This window comes from Scyliorhinus torazame, chromosome 14 (genome assembly GCF_047496885.1).
Source record: "Scyliorhinus torazame isolate Kashiwa2021f chromosome 14, sScyTor2.1, whole genome shotgun sequence".
NCBI classification, from domain to species: domain Eukaryota; kingdom Metazoa; phylum Chordata; class Chondrichthyes; order Carcharhiniformes; family Scyliorhinidae; genus Scyliorhinus; species Scyliorhinus torazame.
In genome coordinates, this window is record NC_092720.1 from 43,033,199 (window position 1) to 43,050,729 (window position 17,531).

The following is a 17,531-nucleotide window of genomic DNA, read 5'->3' on the forward strand; positions in this document are numbered from 1 at the left end:
GTTCCCTTGGGTCTCATTAAATGTATTTGTGAATCTCCTGATCACAAGGCTGCTGAACTTGTCAAAACATGCTTATTGTTGCTTTAACAGCATGTTAATACTCGACTGTATAAAGAAAAACAGATGGCTCCGTAATATACACAAGAGGCTTGGCTGGTATCATAAGCTGTTAAATCAGGCTTCATACAGTTTGTGAACTAATTAAAGCCCAGTATGTTACTGATATTAATATCTGAATGCTGCCACAATTTTGAATTTAACTTCGCCATCTGACTTTCACCATCGGTCACCTCTAATGTTCTAACATCAAAAAAACATTTTGGCCAAATGCAAAACATCAAGGTTCAAATTTTCCAAAATTCTTAAAAGTAAACTAGCATTGTCATTATTTTTCTGATCTCAAATATGCAAAGTCCTTCATTAATAACATCAGTCAGCGTCACTTGTTGTCATAATTCTCCAGGAATACAAAATCAGCAACTGATTTGTCAGCAGGCTGCTCTGTCCCACAATGCAGATCTTGAAATGAACAGGAACTTCGAAAACGAAGTTCTTGAAGAAAAAAAATGAAGGAACTGTAGATTCACAATTCAGAGGCTTAACTTGCAACAGAAAACTTCTCAATGCTTATGTGACTGATCACAACATCTATGGGTCTTGCTCAAGAGGGTTCAATGTGAATTTATTGTAAGTTGCTCCAAGAATTCAATTGCTTTAAGAAAAACATTGTCCCTAGGCTTACTGCTTAGAATCCAAGTGGATGATTTGCCACAACTCCTCCCTTGGCCACAAGCTCTTTTGATATTGCCTTCATGTTGCTGATGACCTGCATACTGGACTTAGACTTTAGTGCATTCAGATTTCCGGATACACGAACAAATGCCTAAAATAAAGACATAAAATTAGTTAAAACACTGTGTGCATTTTCACTGCTCAACAACTTCAAGAGAAATGCCAGGAGCAACATCAACCACTCTACATGGCCTTCATTGATCTGACCAAGGCTATTGGCTCAGTCAATTGGGAAGAGCTACGGAAACCCCGGTCAAAGGCCGGCTATCCTGAGAAATTCATCAACATCCTCCAACTCCTCCACAACAAGATGTGGGTGACAGCGCTCATCGACAGAAATAAGACAGACACCTTTGAGGTCAAGACTGATGTCAAGCAGGGATGTGTCATAGCCCCCACCCTTTGTCCATCTTCATCGCCACCATCCTTCACTTTGTCAAGAACAAGCTTGCCGGTTGAGGGGACATTGTCTACAGGATGGAGGGAAAATGATTCAACCTCAACTGGTTGAAATCCATGAAGAAAAGGACACTGACATCGCTTGTGGAACTTCAGTATGTGGGTGATATCGCCATCTCCACTCTCTCAGAAGATAATCTCCAAGCCATGCTTGACACTTTTATGGAAGCACACTGAAGAAACAGTCTCAGCCTTAACCTCAAGAAGATTCAAGACCTTTTCCTCCAAACTCCTCTGTATGGTTCAGAAACATGAACTACGGACAGACACCACCTCAAGACTCTGGAGAGGTACCATCAACACTGTCGGAGATGGATTCTCCGCATCAGCTGGGAGGACATGCGTACTAACATCAACGACCCTGAAAGAGCCAAATACATCAACATTGAGCCAAGATCATCCAAAACCAACTCCATTGGGTTGACCATGTGCTTAGGCTGTCAGTGGCCCCCCTACCAAGGCAAATTTTCTTCTCCCAGCTCAAGGAAGGCTCCTGCGGTGGATGTGTACATGCACATTGCTTGCTGGTATCGCCCATCATGTTTGTAAGTGCAAAAAATAACAGAAGTCTAGGGCTCACAACTATTGGCTGCTGTACCTACATCCCAACCAGCATTCCTGAAAAGGAACCACTGAGGCCACTAAAGTGAAAATGCTGGAAAATCTCAGTAGGTCTGGCAGCAACTGTAAGGAGAGAAAAGAGCTAACTTTTCGAGTCCAGATGACCCTTTGTCAAAGCTATGATATAGAGAAAGTGGGAAATATTGATACCGTGGAGTGAGAATGAAAGATGAGTCATAGCCACAGAAACCCAGGGAAACGAGGTGCTAATCGCTCGGGGTTAGCTCTTTTTCTCCCTACAGATGCTGCCAGACCTGCTGAGATTTTCCAGCATTTTCTCTTTGGTTTCAGATTCCAGCATCCGCAGTAATTTGCTTTTATCCTCTGAGGCCACTTGTTTGTTAAGAAATATTTGACTCCCAAATTCTGTTGTTGGCTCTCACTCAGCTCCTTCCAAACATAGCCCTCCCCACCAGCGATTCCTCTCCTCTATCTGAATCACTGAGCACCGCTTCCCATACCAATCACTTTCCCCCCCATAATCTCTCACAGTTTACCACTCTTTCGAGAACCTATAGCTGGTCTGATTAGTAAGTTTGCAGATGACACCAAGGTTGGTGGAGTGGCAGATAGTGTTAAGGATTGTCAGAGGATACAGCAGGACATGGATAGGTTGGAGACTTGGGCAGAGAAATGGCAAATGGAGTTTAATCCAGACAAATGTGAGGTAATGCATTTTGGTAGGTCTAACATAAAGGGGCAATATACCGGAAATGGCAAAACTCTTAGGAATACAGAAAGTCAGAGAGATCTGGGCGTGCAGGTCCACAGATCTTTGAAGGTGGCAACATAAGTGGACAAGGTAGTCAAGAAAGCATACGGAATGCTTGTCTTCATTGGACAGGGCATCGAGTGTAAAAACTGGCAAGTCATGCTACAGTTGTATAGAACCTTGGTAAGGCCGCACTTGGAATATTGCGCACAATTCTGGTCGCCACACTACCAGGAAGATGTGGAGGCTTTGGAGGGGGTGCAGAGGAGGTTTACCAGGATGTTGCCTGGTCTGGAGGGTGTTAGCTATGTGGAGAGGCTGAACAGACTCAGACTGCTTTCATTAGAATAACAAAGGTTGAAGGGTGACCTGATAGAGGTCTACAAGATTATTATTATTTTTTTTTAATTTAGAATACCCAATTCATTTTTTCCAATTAAGGGCCAATTTAGTGTGACCAATCCACCTACCCTGCACATCTTTTGGGTTGTGGGGGCGAAACCCACGCAAACACGGAGAGAATGTGCAAACTCCACACAGGCAGTGATCCAGAGCCAGGGTCGAACCTGGGACCTCGGCGCCGTGAGGTAACAATGCTAACCACTGCGCCACCGTGCTGCCCTAGGTCTACAAGATTATGAGGGGCATGGATAGAGTGGATGGGCAGGCACTCTTTCCCAGGGTGGAGGGGTCAGTCACCAGGGAACATAGGTTCAAGGTCCGTGGGGAAAAGTTCAGAGGAGATGTGTGAGGCAGGTTGTTTACGCAGAAGGTGGTGAGTGCCTGGAACGCGTTGCCTGGGGAGGTTGTGGAATCAGATACATTAACGGTATTCAAAAGGCATCTTGACAAACACATGCATAGGACGGGTATAGAGGGATATGGCACAAGGAAGTGTTGAGGGTTTGGGCAAAGGGTGGTATCATGACTGGTATAGGCTTGGAGGGCCGAAGGGCCTGTTCCTGTACTGTATTGTTCTTTGTTCTTTGTTCTATCTGAGATTAAATGCTGATTTGTGGGTGAGCTGCCTGAGGGTGCCCGGCATGCATCTACATCTCGCCAGTCTCATTTCAATGAGCCCTGAGACTCAATACCAGGTGTGCCACATGAAAAGCTTGGTCAGTTATTTGTGTATATTGTTGTACTATAGGGAAAGGCGACAGCCAAATCACACAAACCAAGGTCTCACAGATGAGATTAATTACCTAACGATCTGTTTTAGATATACTGGCTGCTATATAAATGCTGGTCGTGAAAACTCTTGCTGCCCTCCTTTGAAATGTACCATTGGATCTTTTACATTCACCCCTGTTGAACAGGGCCTTCATTTGATATCTCATGCTGAAAGTGAAACATTGACTCAGTGCTGTGGTGAAATATCAGCATAGGTTATGCACTCAAATGTCTGGAGAAAGGCTTGAACCCACATCCATCTAAGTCAGAAGTAAAAGTACTGTTACTGAGCTAAGACTGATACCTGTAGGTGGCTGTATGTATAAAAAAGGGCATTTACAACAATCCTGACGAGGGCTGCAAAAACCCAGCCAGCAGAGTAGAGGTTCAATGCAATTGTTACCTTCACTGCCAATGGAACAGCAATCCTAAAAGTTCAATTGATCTGCAGGTCATTTTTAAAGCGATGGTTTAGGAAATTTAGGATTCTTATCTTAGCTCCTGGTCAGGTCATTAAATCTCTTTCTATATTTCAGTCATCCTTACATTACAATGTTCTTGACATTGACCTGTTCATGTCTGGAGTCCCTTCTGCTGTACATCCGATCCCGGCCCACCATCAGCATTTGGAGGAGAATCTCCCTCCTCTTACATACCCCCTCTAGAATAGAATTCCTACAGTGCAGAAGGCCATTTAGCCCATCGAGTCTGCAGCAACCCTCTGAAAGAGCACCCTATCTAAGCCCACTCCCATGCCCTATCCCGTGACCCTACCTAACCTGCACCTCCCTGGACATGAAGGGGCAATTCTTTTATTATGGCCAATCCACCTAATCTTTGGACTGTGGGAAGAAACCGGAGCACCCATTGAAAACTTACGCTGGGGCAAAAGTGCAAACGCCACACAGTCACCAAGGCCAGAATTGAACCCAGATCCCTGCTGCTGTGGGGCAGCAATGCTAACCACTGTGCCACCGTGCCACCCCCCGACAATGCAACATTTGAGAATCTGGGGGTCCTAAAAGTACCACCTGTTCATGTCTTTTCAACGTTAGCAACAGAATTTAGGTTGCCTATACCTCCCCTTTAAATAGCATAAATAATGCCCAATATTAACCTCCACCCATTCAGTTCAGCTGCCAATGAGCAGTATGAGTAACATGGAAGTTGATCTGTTTTAATCAAGTTTAATCATGGTCCTTGCCCACATGTGCAGACACACGGAGCAATCACTCCACACACATTCTGAGCAATTATGAGCCAGACGTTTTCACCCTGAATAGCAACACCTGCTTAATAAAAACAGCACCAAGTAATTTAATAAAATGGTGTTTCCAATAGAAAAAAGCGGTATAGAAATCACACCTCAAGACACCAGGTTTCACAGAGAACTTTTTCGTGTTGAGCTGATGGGAATCCTTTGTTGAGTGCGCGAGATGCCCTGAAACACAAGAGGAGAGTGAATATGTTTCATTACAAGTTACCAAAATGAAATTGAATAGTGAGAGGATAGCACGCCAGTGATTCTGACAAACCATGATAGAAAATGTTACACATAGACCTTTACCTAGGGATATAGGAATATTGGAGCGGAATTATGCCAGACAGCCTTTCAATCCTATTCCACCCGAGGAAAAACTGTCTCCAGCTACCCGATACAACACATCTTACACATGTATTGGATATCATGCCTCGATGTCCAAATGACACAAAAATAGGTAGCAAGGCCAGTTGTGAGACGGATACAAACAGTTTGCAAAGAGATATTGATAGGTTAAATAAGTGGGCAAAAAGTTGGCAAATGAGTATAATGTGGAAAAATATGAAGTTGTTCATTTTGGAAGAGAGAATAAAAGTGCAGAGTATAATTTAAATGGAGAAAAACTGCAGAAAGCTGTATTTGTGCACAAAACACAGAAAACTGGCACACAAATACAGCAGGCAATCAGGGAGGCTAATGGAATATTGGCCCTTATTTCTACGGAGTTGGAGTATAAGAGGAGGGAGGACTTGCTGCAACTGTACAAGGTACTGGTGAGACCACATCTGGAATACTGTGAGCAGTTTTGGTCCCTTATTTAAGGAAAGATATTCATTGGAGTTGATTCAGAGAAGGTTCACAAGGATGATCCCCAGTATGGAGAGATACTTAAACAGGTTGGGATTCTACTCATTAGAATTTAGAATAATGAGTGGTGATCACTTTGAAACATATAGGATTCTTAAGGGGCTTGACTGGGGTAAATGCTCAGATATTTCCCCTCACGGGAGAGTGTAAGACCAGAGGGAATACTCTCAGAATAAAGGGGAGCCAATTTAAAAATGAGATGAAGAGGAATTTCTCTCTCAGAGAGTTGAGTCTTTGGAACTCCTTGCCACAGAGAGCTGTGGGGGCATAGTCCCTTGTGTACATTTAAGGCTGAGATCAGTAAGGGAATCAAGAGTTATGGGAAAAAGGCAGGAAAGTGGACGTGAAAAATGTCGGATTAGTCATGATCCTATTGAATGGCAGAGCGGGCTCGATGGGCTGAATGGCCTACTCCTGTTCCGATTTCTTATGATGTGGAGATGCCAGCGTTGGACTGGGGTGAGCACAGTACAAAGTCTTACAACACCAGGTTAAAGTCCAACAGGTTTGTTTCGATGTCACTAGCTTTCGGAGCGCTGCTCCTTCCTCAGGTGAATGAAGAGGTATGTTCCAGAAACATATATATAGACAAATTCAAAGATGCCAAACAATGCTTGGAATGCGACCATTAGCAGGTGATTAAATCTTTACAGATCCAGAGATGGGGTAACCCCAGGTTAAAGAGGTGTGAATTGTATCAAGCCAGGACAGTTGGTAGGATTTCACAGGCCAGATGGTGGGGGATGAATGTAATGCGACATGAATCCCAGGTCCCGGTTGAGGCCGCACTCATGTGTGCGGAACCTGGCTATAAGTTTCTGCTCGGCGATTCTGCGTTGTCGCGCGTCCTGAAGGCCGCCTTGGAGAATGCTTACCCGGAGATCAGAGGCTGAATGCCCTTGACTGCTGAAGTGTTCCCCGGCTGGAAGGGAACATTCCTGCCTGGCGATTGTTGCGCGATGTCCGTTCATTCGTTGTCGCAGCGTCTGCATGGTCTCGCCAATGTACCACGCTTCGGGACATCCTTTCCTGCAGCGTATGAGGTAGACAACGTTGGCCGAGTCGCACGAGTATGTACCGCGTACCTGGTGGGTGGTAAATGTGCAGTGCACTTATTTCAAGGTCAATCCATCCTTCTTGAGGTGAGGAACTCCAGATGGAATCTAACCAGAGCTTTATATAACTTTTGTGTGGGCCACGAAGAATCCAGCATGAGTTTCAAGGATACAAAGAAATAACATTTATTTACAATAACATATATACACACAACAGCAGCAACCTCGCTTGCTGCTTACTCCTTCCTGCTGGTTCCAAACTGGCCAGCTTTATTTATACAGGGAGTCTGCGTATGATTTCTCCGTCCCCCCTCATTGGGGAAGCTCATACTCCCACAGGATTGTGGGATTGTCATTAGTCCCCAGCCAATGGTAAGCAGGCAGGTTATAACAATAACTTTAATACAACATTCACCCCTACATATTCCAGTCTACATGAAATAACGGCTAACATGCCATTCACCTTTTTAATTCCCTTTTGTGCCTGTCTTCTAGTTTCTAGTGATTTCTGCAAATGGACTCCTAAATCCATGGCTTATCCATTGTTCCTATTTCTCACCATTTAGAAAATACTCTGATATATCTTTCTTAGGTTCAAAGTGGATGACCCCACCATTCCCACGTTATACTCCACCTGCCACAGTTTAGCCTATTCACTTAATCAATCTTCCGTTTCAACTTTCTGCTCCGTCTACACTATTTGCTGTCCTACCTCATTTTATATCATCATCAAACTAGGATGTACAGCTCTCTGCATTTAAGTCAAGGGGGTACAGGCCTGGTCCCTCCACCCACAGGACAGTCTGCCTAATCCACTTACCTCTGTTCCCAAATTCCTGCAGGCACACAAGTACAATTCTAGAACATCTACCCTATAAACTGCCAGGCATTACCAGTGCCTTAATTGGATTATTTTGATTCTAACACTAAAAATGATCAAATATTTGGTGCGACCTTCCCAAAAGGGAACAAAGTCCCCAAGCGAGCACATTTAGCCACATGTTTCCCAGCACTCCCAGTGTCGAGAAACACATGGCTATTCAACGCGACTTGCTTTGAATACGGGGCCTGAATGGGGAATGCGCAGCCGAGGCCGCACGTAGCCCCGTCTTTTACAATGGGGAGCTCCGCTTGCCGGAACTCGCTATTGTAACAAGAAATAAATGGGGGAGATTCTCCGACCCCCCCGCCGGGTCGGAGAATCGCCGGGGGCTGGCGTGAATCCCGCCCCCACCGGTTGCCAAAGTCTCCGGCACCGGAGATTCGGCAGGGGCGGGAAACGTGCCGTGCCGGTTGGCGGGCCCCCCCCCCCCCCCGCGCGATTCTCCGCGAAGTCCCGCCGCTAAAATGCCTGTCCCGCCGGCGTAAATTAAACCACCTACCTTACCGGCGGGACAAGGTGGCGCGGGTGAGCTCCGGGGCCCTGGGGGGGGGCGCGGGGCGATCTGGCCCCGGGGGTGCCCCCACGGTGGCCTGGCCCACGATCGGGGCCCACCAATCCGCGGGCGGGCCTGTGCCGTGGGGGCACTCTTTCCCTTCCGCTTTCGCCACGGTCTCCACCATAGCGGAGGCAGCAGAGACTCCCTCCACTGCGCATGCGTGGGAAGCTGTCAGCGGCCGCTGACGCTCCCGTGCATGCGCCGCCCGGAGATGTCATTTCCGCGCCAGCTGGCAGGGCACCAAAGGCGTTTTTTCCGCCAGCTGGCGGGGCGGAAATTCATCCGGCGCCGACCAAGCCCCTCAAGGTTGGGGCTCGGCCCCCAAAGATGCGGAGCATTCCGCACTTTTGGGGCGGCGCGATGCCCGTCTGATTTGCGCCATTTTGGGCGCCAGTCGGCGGACATCGCGCCGTTTCCGGAGAATTTCGCCCATGGTGTCCCTTTCTGAGGCCCCCAAAGGAATCCCTGACCTCCACCCCCAGCCCCCAGCCCGAACGCAACATGGCAGGGTACTGTCGGCCCCTGCAACCCCAGCCCAATCGCAGATGTGCACAAAATGCCAGCTTGGCACTCAGGTGGCACTGCCAGGACGTTAGGCTGGTGCTGCCAGGGTACCACCCTGCCCAAAGGGCATGCAGATGTGGGCCTCCGATCCCCTAGGAGACCCCCACAAGTGCCGTTCCTCCTGGACCTCATTTAAGAACATAAGAACATAAGAACTAGGAACAGGAGTAGGCCATCTGGCCCCTCGAGCCTGCTCCGCCATTTAATGAGATCGTGGCTGATCTTTGTGGACTCAGCTCCACTCTCCGGCCCTTACACCATATCCCCGAATCCCTTTATTCTTTAGAAAGGCATCTATCTTTTTCTTAAAAACGTTTAACGAAGGAGCCTCAACTGCTTCACTGGGCAAGGAATTCCAGAGATTCACAACCCTTTGGGTGAAGAAGTTTCTCCTACACTCCGTCCTAAATCTACCTCCCCTTATTTTGAGGCTATGCCCCCTAGTTCTGCTTTCCCCGACCAGTGGAAACAACCTGCCCGCATCTATCCTATCTACTCCCTTCATAATTTTATACGTCTCAATAAGATCCCCCTGCATCCTTCTAAACTCCATTGAGTACAGTCCCAGTCTACTCAACCTCTCGTCATAATCTAATCCCCTCAACTCTGGGATCAACCTAGTGAATCTCCTCTGCACTCCCTCCAGTGCCAATATGTCCTTTCTCAGGTAAGGAGACCAAAACTGAACACAATACTCCAGATGCGGCCTCACCAACACCCTGTACAATTGCAGCATAACCTCACTAGTCTTGAACTCCATCCCTCTACCAATGAAAGACAAAACTCGATTAGCATTCTTAATCACCTGTTGCACCTGCACACCAACTTTTTGCGACTCGTGCACCAGCACACCCAGGTCCCTCTGCACAGCAGCATGTTTTAACATCTTACCGTTTAAATAATAATCCATTCTGCTGTTATTCCTCCCAAAATGGAAAGCCTCACACTTGGCAACATTGAATTCCATCTGCCAGACCCTAGCCCATTCACCTAACCTATCCAAATCCTTCTGCAGACTTCTGGTATCCTCTGCCCTTTTTGCTCTACCACTCATCTTAGTGTCGTCTGCAAACTTTGACACATTGCACTTGGTCCCCAACTCCAAATCGTCTATGTAAATTGTGAACAACTGCGGGCCCAACACTGATCCTTGAGGGACCCCACAAGTTACAGGTTGCCAACCAGAGAAACACCCATTTATCCCCACTCTCTGCTTTCTGTTAGTTAACCAATCCTCTACCCATGCTACCACTTTACCCTCAATGCCATGCATCTTTAGTTTATGCAGCAACCTTTTGTGTGGCACCTTGTCAAAAGCTTTCTGGAAATCCAGATACACCACATCCATTGGCTCCCCGTTATCTACTGCACTGGTAACGTCCTCAAAACATTCTACCAAATTAGTCAGACACGACCTACCCTTTGTGAACCCATGCTGCGTCTGCCCAATGGGACAATTTCCCTCCAGGTGCCCTGCTATTTCCTCCTTAATGATAGATTCCAGCATTTTCCCTACAACCAAAGTTAATCTTACCGGCCTATAATTACCCGCTTTCTGCCGACCTCCTTTTTTAAACAGTGGTGTCACGTTTGCTACTTTCCAATCCTTTGGGACCACCCCAGAGTCTAGTGAATTTTGATAAATTATCACTAGTGCGTTTACAATTTCCCCAGCCATCTTTTTTAACACTCTGGGATGCATCCCATCAGGGCCAGGAGACTTGTCTACCTGTAGCCCCATTAGCTTGCCCAATACTGCCTCCTTAGTGATTACAATCAGCTCAAGGTCCTCACCTCTCATATCCTTATTTCCATCAGTCACTGGCATGTTATTTGTGTCCTCCACTGTGAAGACTGACCCAAAAAACCTGTTCAGCTCCTCAGCCATTTCCCCGTCTCCTATTATTAAATCTCCCTTCTCATCTTCCAAAGGACCAATATTTACCTTAGCCACTCTTTTTTGTCTTATATATTTGTAGAAGCTTTTACTATCTGCTTTTATGTTCTGAGCCAGTTTACTTTCATAGTCTACCTTAGTCTTCTTTATGGCTTTTTTAGTAGCTTTCTGTTGTCCCCTAAAGACTTCTCAGTCCTCTAGTCTCCCACTAATTTTTGCCACTTTGTATGTTTTTTCCTTCAATTTGATACTCTCCCTCACCTCCTTAGATATCCACGGTCGATTTTTCCCCTTTCTACCGTCTTTCTTTTTTGTCGGTATGAACCTTTTCTGAACACTGTGAAAGATCGCTCGGAAGGTTCTCCACTGTTCCTCAACTGCTTCACCATGAAGTCTTTGCTCCCAGTCTACCTTAACTAGTTCTTCTCTCATCCCATTGTAATCGCCTTTGTTTAAGCACAAAACACTAGTGTTTGATTTTACCTTGTCATCCTCCAACTGTATTTTAAATTCCACCATATTGTGGTCGCTCCTTCCAAGAGGATCCCGAACTATGAGATCATTAATCAATCCTGCCTCATTACACAGGACCAGATCTAGAACCGCTTGTTCCCTTGTAGGTTCCATTACATACTGTTCCAGGAAATTATCCCGGGCACATTCTATAAACTCCTCCTCAAGGCTGCCTTTACCAACCTGGTTAAACCAATCGATATGCAGATTAAAATCTCCCATGATAAGCGCTGTACCATTTCTACATGCATCCGTTATTTCTTTGCTTATTGCCTGCCCTACCGTCCTGTTACTATTTGGTGGCCTATAGACTACTCCTGTCAGTGACCTTTTCACCTTACTATTCCTGATTTCCACCCAAATTGATTCAACCTTGTCCTCCATAGCACCAATATCATCCCTTACTATTGCCCGGATGCCATCCTTAAACAACAAAGCTACACCACCGCCCATGCCGTCCATTCTATCCTTTCGTATAGTCTGATACCCTTGGATATTTAACTCCCAGTCGTGACCATCTTTTAACCATGTTTCAGTAATGGCCACTAAATCATAGTCATTCATGATGATTTGCGCCATCAACTCATTTACCTTATTTCGTATACTACGAGCATTCAGGTAAAGTACACTTATGCTGTTTTTTATGTCTTTGTTATGAATCCTAACACCTTGATCAGTAACTTTTCTCAATTTATTTTTCCTCTTACCCTTTCTCCTAATTTTCCTTGTCTTTGAACCCATATCTCTACATAATAACCTGTCACGTAACCTACTGCCTTGATCTCCATTAACCATTATACTGTCCATAGCTTTACACTTCCCTTCCCCCCAACTTGCTAGTTTAAAGTCCTTGTGACCAACCTATTTATCCTATTCGCTAGAACACTGGTCCCAGAATGGTTCAGGTGAAGACCGTCCCAATGGTACAGGTCCCTCCTGCCCCAGTACTGATGCCAATGCCCCATGAAATGGAATCCCTCTTTCCCGCACCACTCCTTTAGCCACGTGTTAACTTCTCTAATTTTCTCAACCCTATGCCAATTGGCACGTGGCTCGGGTAGTAATCCAGAGATTATAACCCTGGAGGACCTGCTCTTTAAATTAGTCCCTAGTGTTTGATAATCCCCAAACAGGTCCTCTTTCCTAGTCTTACCTATGTTGTTAGTCCCAACGTGGACCACAACAACTGGATCCTCCCCCTCCCTCTCCAAAATCCTTTCAAGCCGATCAGAGATGTCCCTCACTCTGGCACCGGGCAGGCAACATACCATGCGGGACTCTCGATCTGGCTGACAAAGGATGCCATCAATCCCCCTAATTATAGAATCCCCTACAACTACCACCTGTCTTTTTGCTCCCCCCTCTTGAATGGCTTCCTGTACCACGGTGCAGTGGTCAGTCAATGCATCCTCCCTACAGCCCTCTTCCTCATCCACACAGGGAGCAAGTACCTCATACCTGTTGGACAAGGTCAAGGGCTGAGGCTCCTCAACTCCTAAACTCAGGATCCCCCTACCTGCCTCCCTTGCAGTCACACCACTCTGTCCCTGACCACTGTCCGAATTAACAGAACTTATTCTACCGGGTGTGACTGCCTCCTGAAACAAAGCGTCCAGGTAATTTTCCCCCTCCCTGATGTGCCGCAGTGTGTGCAGCTCGGTCTCCAGCTCATCAATTCTGAGCCGAAATTCCTCGAGCAGCCAACACTTGCTGCAGATGTGGTCACTGACGGTCTCAATGGGACCCACCAGTTCCATCATCATACAGCAACAGCACATCGCCTGTCCAACCATATTCAACTAGTTAATTAATTTAAATATTCTTTTTTTAAATTTTCTTTATAGAACCTCAAGGATAAACCCGAACACCAACAAAAACACAGCCCTCTCTCGCCACTCACCCGAACTCAGTCACTCACCTAAACTCAGATGCACTCTGTTCCAATCAGCACTCCGTGTCTAAAGGCACTCCTGCCACACCTTTTGTGCACTCACCTCTCCCAGCACTGTCCCGGCTCTCTCCTCCCGCACTTTTTAAATCTCCCGGCTCTCTCCTCCGGCGCAGTTTTCGCTGTCCCGGCTCTCTCTGCTCCCGCGCTGTTTTCGCTGTCCGGGCTCTCTCCTCCCGCGCTTTTTAAATCTCCCGGCTCTCTGCTCCCGCGCTGTTTGCACTGACCCGGCTCTCTCCTCCCGTGCTTTTTAAATCTCCCGGCTCTCTCCTCCGGCGCTGTTTTCGCTGTCCCGGCTCTCTCCTCCCGCGCTTTTTAAATCTCCCGGCTCTCTCCTCCGGCTGCTGTTTTCGCTGTCCCGGCTCTCTCTGCTCCCGCGCTGTTTTCACTGTCCCGGCTCTCTCCTCCCGCGCTTTTTAAATCTCCCGGCTCTCTCCTCCGGTGCTGTTTTCGCTGTCCCGGCTCTCTCCTCCCGCGCTTTTTAAATCTCCCAGCTCTCTCTTCGCTGTCCCGGCTCTCTCTGCTCCCGCGCTGTTTTCGCTGTCCCGGCTCTCTCCTCCCGCGCTTTTTAAATCTCCCGGCTCTCTGCTCCCGCGCTGTTTTCGCTGATCAGTGCTGAACGGCACTCGCACGAGGTCCCCGAGGCAAAGGGATTGAATCTCAAAGCCTCAGGTACGTTGGGAATCTGCACATCAAAGTAAGGCTTACTGCCTCCCTCTAATATGCAGATTTTCTAAAAAATGATCCTGGCCATTGTGGGCGGGATTCACATTGCAACGTCTCGTGAGATTGCGTTGAATCTCACGAGGTGTTGCAAGCCGGGTAGATCCTGGGTGCAGGGTCTCTCGGATTTCACTGGCCACGCTGTCCTGCGGCAAGCTGCTTTTCCGGTGCAGCATGGCTGGAGGATCGTGCACATTATTATGGCATGTTTTGTTCGCTCAGGGAGTCAGAAATGCTATGGTAACTTTTACATGCATGTTATAGTTGGAAATGAAATGAAAATCGCTTATTGTCACAAGTAGGCTTCAATGAAGTTACTGTGAAAAGCCCCTAGTCGCCACATTCCGGCGCCTGTTCGGGGAGGCTGGTACGGGAATTGAACCGTGCTGCTGGCCTGCCTTGGTCTGCTTTCAAAGCCAGCGATTTAGCCCTGTGCTAAACCAGCCCCTATAGTTTGGTGCTCTCGATAGAGAACAGTAAGAAGCCTTACAACACCAGGTTAAAGTCCAACAGGCTTTCGGAGCACAGCTCCTTCCTCAGGTGAATGAAGAGGTAGGTTCCAGAAACATGTATATATAGACAAAGTCAAAGATGCAAGGCGATACTTTGAATGCGAGTCTCTCCAGTTGCTCCATCTGAACCTGTAAAGACTTAATACCTGCAAAGACACGCGTTCAAAGTATCGCCTTGCATCTTTGAATTTGTCTATATATATGTTTCTGGAACCTACCTCTTCATTCACCTGAGGAAAGAGCAGTGCTCTGAAAGCTAGTGATTAGAAACAAACCTGTTGGACTTTAACCTGGTGTTGTAAGACTTCGTACTGTGCTCACCCCAGTCCAATGCCGGCATCTCCACATCATAGATAGAGAAGGTAGAGGCTCCAACTTTCTTTCCATCGCATGGCTGAATATGAATCTCTCCCGCTCTTATCCCTGGACATTGGTGTGTGTTCAGAAGGATTTGCAGGTTGATGCTGAACCTGTTCGGCCGCATTATGAATGCACCTTCCTTGGCCACAAAGTCCTACGGTGGGCTTCGAACTCTGGTTCAGAAGCAGGGATCCTATCAACTATACCACTAGACCTCCTGATTATGGTATGTATGCTGTATAATTTTAATTAGCTGCAAACCATATTGGGCTGGATTCTCCATCCCACCGCACCCATTTTCTGGTGCGATGCGCCCCCACCAGCAGTGGGATTCTCCATCCCGGCAGCCAGCCAATGGAGTTTCCCATTGTGGCCACCCCACACCATTGGGAAATCTGCGGGCGTGCGTGCGCTGCCGGTGAAACGGAGGATCCTGCCGACGGAGAATCCAGCCCATTATATCCACCATTAAAATAATGTTCATTGTGCATTTTCTAAAATCTCTTCTTAGTTAGTCCCTCAGGATCAAGGATAACTTCAGTTCCTAAAGTACATCGTAACACAGCACAGACGTTGAACAGATTATAATATATTGTACTATATGCTCTATTATACATTTAATAATGCATATTGTTAACAAAACCGAACAATGTGTTACTGAGCATTTGTTATTAAGGCAGAGCATGTGTATCCGGAAATCTAATTCTGCAACAGAAGATATTCTTTGACTCTTCCAAAAGGATGTGAAATTCTACTTTGGACTATTTGCAAAACAAGCAGTAGCAGGGCTTGAATGTCAGGTTCAGAATTAGGAGGGAGGCAGTTCGAGGGTTGAGCCTGGGATCAGGGAAGGTGGGGAAGTGCAGCAGCAGTGATATTGTGGGCGGGGTGGGAGGGGGAGCGACAGTCATCGGTGCTTTTTAATATGAAACTGGGTGCAATGCTGCTGCCCCTCCCAGCTCCACATTCAGTGTGGTAAACCACGTGATTGTATTGTCTGGACTGTACTGTATCATACATGCCTGGGCTTGTCCAGGTTGGCTCCGCCTGTGGCTCCTCCCCTCAGGGCTTCTGTATAAAAGTGTCAAGTCTCCGCCTCCGACCCCAGTTCGGGTCCAGAGGCTGGAGGCTTGCTGTTTAGTGTATTAAAGCCTCAGTTCAATTTATCAACTCGTCGTGTATTATTTTTTTTATAAAAAAATAATTTTTATTAAAGGTTTTCATAAAATATCAATAACAAAATGAGAAAGAAAAAAGAACCCAACAGGGTTAAGTACAAAACACAATCTAAAAAAGCAACCCCCCAAACCCCTCCCCCCCGTGCCTAAATAATAAATTAACATTAACACCCCGACTTAAGACAACAGGTGTATACGCCCCCTCAGACCCTTCCAGTGTAAATAACATAAACAAAAATAAAGTAACCCCCCCCCCTTCCCCCCCCCCACCCCCTGAGCTGCTGCTGCCATTGACCAATGTCTATCGTTCTGCCAGGAAGTCTAAGAACGGTTGCCACCGCCTAAAGAACCCTTGTACCGACCCACTGAAGGCGAATTTCACCCTCTCCAATTAAATGAACCCTGCCATATCGCTGATCCAGGATTCCACGCTTGGGGGCCTCGTATCTTTCCACTGAAGGAGAATCCTTCGCCGGGCTACCAGGGACGCAAAGGCCAGAATTCCAGCCTCTTTCGCCTCCTGCACTCCCGGCTCCTCTGCCACCCCAAATATTGCGAGCCCCCAGCCCGGTTTGGCCCCGGATCCTACCACCCTCGACACCGTCCTCGCTACGCCCTTCCAAAATTCCTCCAGCGCTGGGCATGCCCAGAACATATGGGTGTGATTTGGTGGGCTCCCTGAGCACCTAACACACCTGTCCTCACCCCCAAAGAACCTGCTCATCCTTGTCCCGGTCATGTGTGCCCTGTGCAGCACCTTAAACTGTATGAGGCTGAGCCTCGCGCACGAAGAGGAAGAGTTCACCCTCCCTAGGGCATCTGCCCACGTCCCCTCTTCGATCTCCTCTCCCAACTCCTCCTCCCACTTACCTTTCAACTCCACCACCGAGGCCTCCTCCTCCTCCTGCATCACCTGGTAAGTTTCCAAGATCTTCCCCACTCCCACCCACCCCCCCGAGAGCACCCTGTCCTGTACTGTGCGTGGCAGTAGCCGTGGGAATTCCACCACCTGCAGTCTGGCAAACGCCCTTACCTGTAAGTACCTGAAGGTGTTCCCCGGGGGGGAGCCCATTCTTCTCCTCCAGCTCACCCAAGCTCGCGAACTTCCCGTCCACAAACAGGTCCCCCAACTTTCGTATCCCTGCCCTGTGCCACCCCGAAAACCCTCCACCTGTTCTTCCTGGGGCGAACCGGCGGTTCCCCCGTAAAGGGGTCCACGCTGAGGCCCTAACTTCCCCCCCGTGCCGCCTCCACTGCCCCAAAATTTTGAGGGCCGCCACCACCACCGGGCTCGTGGTATACCTCCTTGGAGGGAGCGGCAGCGGCGCTGTTGCCAGAGCCCCCAGACTCGTACCCACACAGGACGCCGTCTCCGGCCTCTTCCATGCAGCCCCCTCCCCCTCCATCACCCACTTGCGCACCATTGTCGCATTGGCGGCCCAGTAGTACCCACAGAG

The 17,531-nt window shown here is 47.7% G+C and overlaps 1 protein-coding gene across 2 annotated transcripts in view; it reads right to left on the bottom strand.

Moving 5' to 3' along the window:
• Positions 1-665: 665 nt before the first annotated feature.
• The window catches only part of LOC140389288 (very long-chain specific acyl-CoA dehydrogenase, mitochondrial-like), a 105,737-nt gene continuing 88,871 nt past the window's right edge, over positions 666-17,531 (bottom strand). For both annotated transcript variants that reach the window (XM_072473467.1, XM_072473466.1), the window contains exons 18-19: positions 5,123-5,198; positions 666-883 (exon numbers count right to left, since the gene is read on the bottom strand). In XM_072473467.1, the coding sequence (XP_072329568.1) occupies positions 746-883; positions 5,123-5,198 (214 nt within the window). In that variant the 3' untranslated portion in view covers positions 666-745. The remainder of the gene's footprint in view (positions 884-5,122; positions 5,199-17,531) is intronic.